The 3,947-nt window shown below is 35.6% G+C and overlaps 1 protein-coding gene across 3 annotated transcripts in view; it reads right to left on the bottom strand.

Moving 5' to 3' along the window:
- Nucleotides 1-1,121: 1,121 nt before the first annotated feature.
- Nucleotides 1,122-3,947, bottom strand: part of LOC143019748 (uncharacterized) — a 51,099-nt gene continuing 48,273 nt past the window's right edge. For all 3 annotated transcript variants that reach the window (XM_076175721.1, XM_076175723.1, XM_076175720.1), the window contains exon 8: nucleotides 1,122-1,336. In XM_076175721.1, coding sequence (XP_076031836.1) covers nucleotides 1,229-1,336 — 108 coding nt within the window. In that variant the 3' untranslated portion in view covers nucleotides 1,122-1,228. The remainder of the gene's footprint in view (nucleotides 1,337-3,947) is intronic.

The following is a 3,947-nucleotide window of genomic DNA, read 5'->3' as shown; positions in this document are numbered from 1 at the left end:
GGGTAGTCTATTTACTGGCCCGCAGGTAAGGAAAATGTTGAAATCAGTGCAACTTTAGAATGCAATGAGTGATGTCTAAAAAGAAGCGTAGTATGCATTTCGAGATATGGTTAATGGATTCCTTGGTAATAATGAAGACCCAAACTACAAGCATCTCGTAGCAAAACTTTCGGAAAGTTATAAGAACATGGGATGTAGAATGTCAATAAAGGTGCGCTTTTTGCATTCGCATATGGATTTTTTCATGAAAACTTGGGAGAAATGAGTGAGTAGCATGGTGAGAGGTTCCATCAGGACATTGCTGCAATAGAGAAAAGATACCAAGGAAGATGGAGCACTGCTATGATGGGAGACTATATATGGTCACTTCACTGGTGCGCGAAGACGAAGGAACTCAGAGTAGGAATCCACGCTCATCGCTGCATTTCTAGCCGGCTCTTATAACAGTATAACATGATTTTGTTCTCACATTTTCTCACTAGTTTAAAAAGGAAATACAAGGACAAAATATCAGTTGCTATTTGTAGACAATATGAATATATTACACGTAGTGCACTATCACAACTATGTATAGTATGTTTTGTATATGAAACCTCAATTATCTTTTAAGATATTGATGCTATGCAATTTCTAACGATGTTTTCAAAATCAGGAGGGAAAACAGCCTTAGAAACACTAAAGACATTTAAAGAAACAAAACTAGTGTTACCCAGTGTAATATTTAAATTTAGATCTATGTATAACGATACACCTTAATAAATATCAGTTTTGTTAATGATGATTAAGTATGAATAAATTGAAAGTCCATTTCTATTCATTTAATGTTCCTTATGAACGAACAGACTGGGTAAGTTATCCCGTTGAAGGAAACAAAAATTACACCTCTTTCTAAAAAAAAATTCTTTATTATGCTTTCCATTTCTTTCTTAGAGTTCTACATACATACATACATATACCAAGGCTTTTTCCCCCTTACTAGGGAGGTAGCCAAAAAGGAAAAGGCATAAAATCATTCCCACCCATCCCATCCCTGAAAACACTCCACGCCCCTCCACCCTCCCTCCCATCTTAGCACCTCCTAGAACTCTAAGAACAGCCCGAAGGGAATTCTTAGAGTTCTACCGAGGAATATTAGTTGAATTTTGCATGGTAATCTTTCCTAACATACTGCATTTTCTTCTCCAAGCCTTCGATTTACATCCATTTGGTTGTGACCCATTGGTCTTCCTTATTTTGAAGCTTCAATTAGTCCCTGAGTGAGAGCTCCTCCCCGAATCACAGCCAGCATATTTTCCCATATCAAGACGGACTCATTGTAATCCTCCTCGCTGAAGTCCTGTGTGGAGGTAGAAGGAAGGTATAGATAATATTTCCGTAAGACAATTGTTATACAACAATACCTAGAACAATTATAAACCTATAGGAAATTTATAAAAAAAAGCACATTCACACACACACACACAAAGATACAATGGCGGGACAACACTAGCATAGCTCCCCTTCCCGCAAAATACAACTAGGTAAATACAACTAGGTAAATACACACACACACACACACACACACACACACACACACACACACACACACACACACACACACACACACACACACACACACACACACACACACACACACACACACACACAAGAATGAGACAAGAGGTAATTGGGTGTATGTGAAAGAAATTACTAGAATAGGTATGTGAGATAATTGGTAGATAGTAAAAAAAATAATTCCACATAAAGTATAATGAGAGAGGAATATATGTCAACAAAAGAATGTATAACATAAAAGATAGAAAAGAAAAGAGTGTTATTGGATTGAGGAGAAAGTAACTTTTGAAAAACTGGAAGGAAATCTTGATTAAAAAAAATTATACGAAGTGAACAGTGTAGGAATACCGAAGGAGGAGGAAAGAAAGATGATGTAGAAAATACACAAAGGTAAGAAATGAAGGAAGGGTAGAAGGGATACCCTGAAACCCAGTTAAACACAATAAAACATGGAATGCTGTTCCGGATCCCCGAGAATTGGAATCCGTCATGCGACTTCCAACTAGCTGATGTCTGAGGTGGACTCCTTAAACATTGCCTTAAATTTGTATATGGTGTTAGCTTGGATCATGTTTTCATCCGATTTTTTCACCATAATTCTAGATTTCCATGTAAAAAACTATACTTAATAACATATTTCAAACAAGTTTCTTATTATTATTATTATCATTGTTTTTTTATTCTATTTTTTTTACCATGGCCTCTTATTGATCTCTCATCCCACACCAGAATGTTTTTTCTGTTACTTTTTTTTTCTCAGATCTCAATATGACCACGTCGCCTCTCTTTTTCTTCACTCATCTAGTGAAAGAAGTCCTATTTTTTCAATAATGCCTCATATGTTTCCTCATTTAGGAGGTATCATTTTGGTTCCTACCCCTTGCATTACTTCTATTTTTCTTATTCTATTACGGGGTAAATCAGATTTTGAATTTCTCTCTGGGAAATTTTGTAATCCTCCTCGTTCTTCACTTTTTCATGATCTTGACAGCTATGCAACTAAGTTTGCATAGTTGTCTTATCCATTCAATGTGTCATTTACATAGAACAGAAACATGAAAGGTACTAGAACTGAGCCTTGTGGTACTCTACTAATTACTTCTCTCCAGTCCTACATTTCGTCTCTCATTACTATTTTCATATGTTTAGCCCTTAAAATAGACTTGTATCCATCTCAGTGTGTTCCATCTAGGGCCTCTTATATTTCTAAATCCCCATATCAATATTTTGTGTGGCACTTTTCCAAATCTAGGTATATATAATCCACCCATCCCTCTCTCTTACGTAGCACATCAACCACACTAGAGTAGGGAGCTAACAGGTTGGTTAAACAAAGGATTACAAAGGAGGAGCATGGCGACAGGAGACCTTTTGGTCCATAGCTAGGTCGGATGCGAAAAAATATATATAATAATGATAAGTCAATAAATAAATAAAATCATAATATTATAAATAGTAATAAATAGGTAGAGTTGAATAGTAGACAACTTTTAATGTTGTCAATTCCCTTTAGGATCTTAAAAACCTGTATCAAGTCGCCTCTGAGTCAGCGCTTTTTATGGAAAAGAGATTCATATGTTTTAGTCGACTTTCGTTCTTCTAAATTCAGACTGGTTGTCAACCAATATCCCTCTCTCCTCTAAATCTTTAATCCATCTATCTTTTACATTTAGTCCACTTATCTTAGTTATGGTACTGGTTAAAGACACTAGTCTATACTATACTGTTATCTACCTGTTTCCTCCTTTATATACCGGTTCCACATCTGTGGATTTCCAGTCCAATAACACCTTACCTTCTTTCAGTGAACGTGTAATAAATCTATATACTCTTTCCACTATTTTTTTCTACTCTTTCAGTATTCAATATGAGATTGTACCAGGTCAGCCTTTCTCATCTCCAATTTCTCCAGTAATTTAAACATTTCACTTATTTCCATTGTTACTTTGTTTATAGTATCGTCATTTTCTTCTCTATGTTTCAGCTTGTTATGTAAACCTAAATAATAGCTTCGGTTGGTCCTTTATCTTTTTATTGTATCCCTCTCGAAGTTCTTTCTCCTCTCTCTCTCTCTCTCTCTCTCTCTCTCTCTCTCTCTCTCTCTCTCTCTCTCTCTTCGTCTTTTCTATCTTAATTTCTGTTTTAATTTTTAATCCTCTCTCGTCTTTTTAGTTCTTTTTCGCCTCCTCTTCCATGTTTTGTCTCTTTTTTTTCGGGGGGCGGGGTTAGCTAAGACATCTTTTATTGAACCAGTCCTTTTTCTATTTATCTATTTGTTTATTTTCTTGTATATATTTTCATGAAAATATCCCATTTCTTCTCAATTTCCCCATGGTTTCATTAAACTCCTTTCAATTTACTTCTTTGAGGTGTTTTTTCTAGTGCAGCAAAGT

The sequence above is a fragment of the Oratosquilla oratoria genome, chromosome 38 (assembly GCF_046742065.1).
Source record: "Oratosquilla oratoria isolate Oo_2021 chromosome 38, ASM4674206v1, whole genome shotgun sequence".
NCBI classification, from domain to species: Eukaryota; Metazoa; Arthropoda; class Malacostraca; order Stomatopoda; family Squillidae; genus Oratosquilla; species Oratosquilla oratoria.
This window is presented reverse-complemented; position numbering and strand designations above follow the sequence as displayed.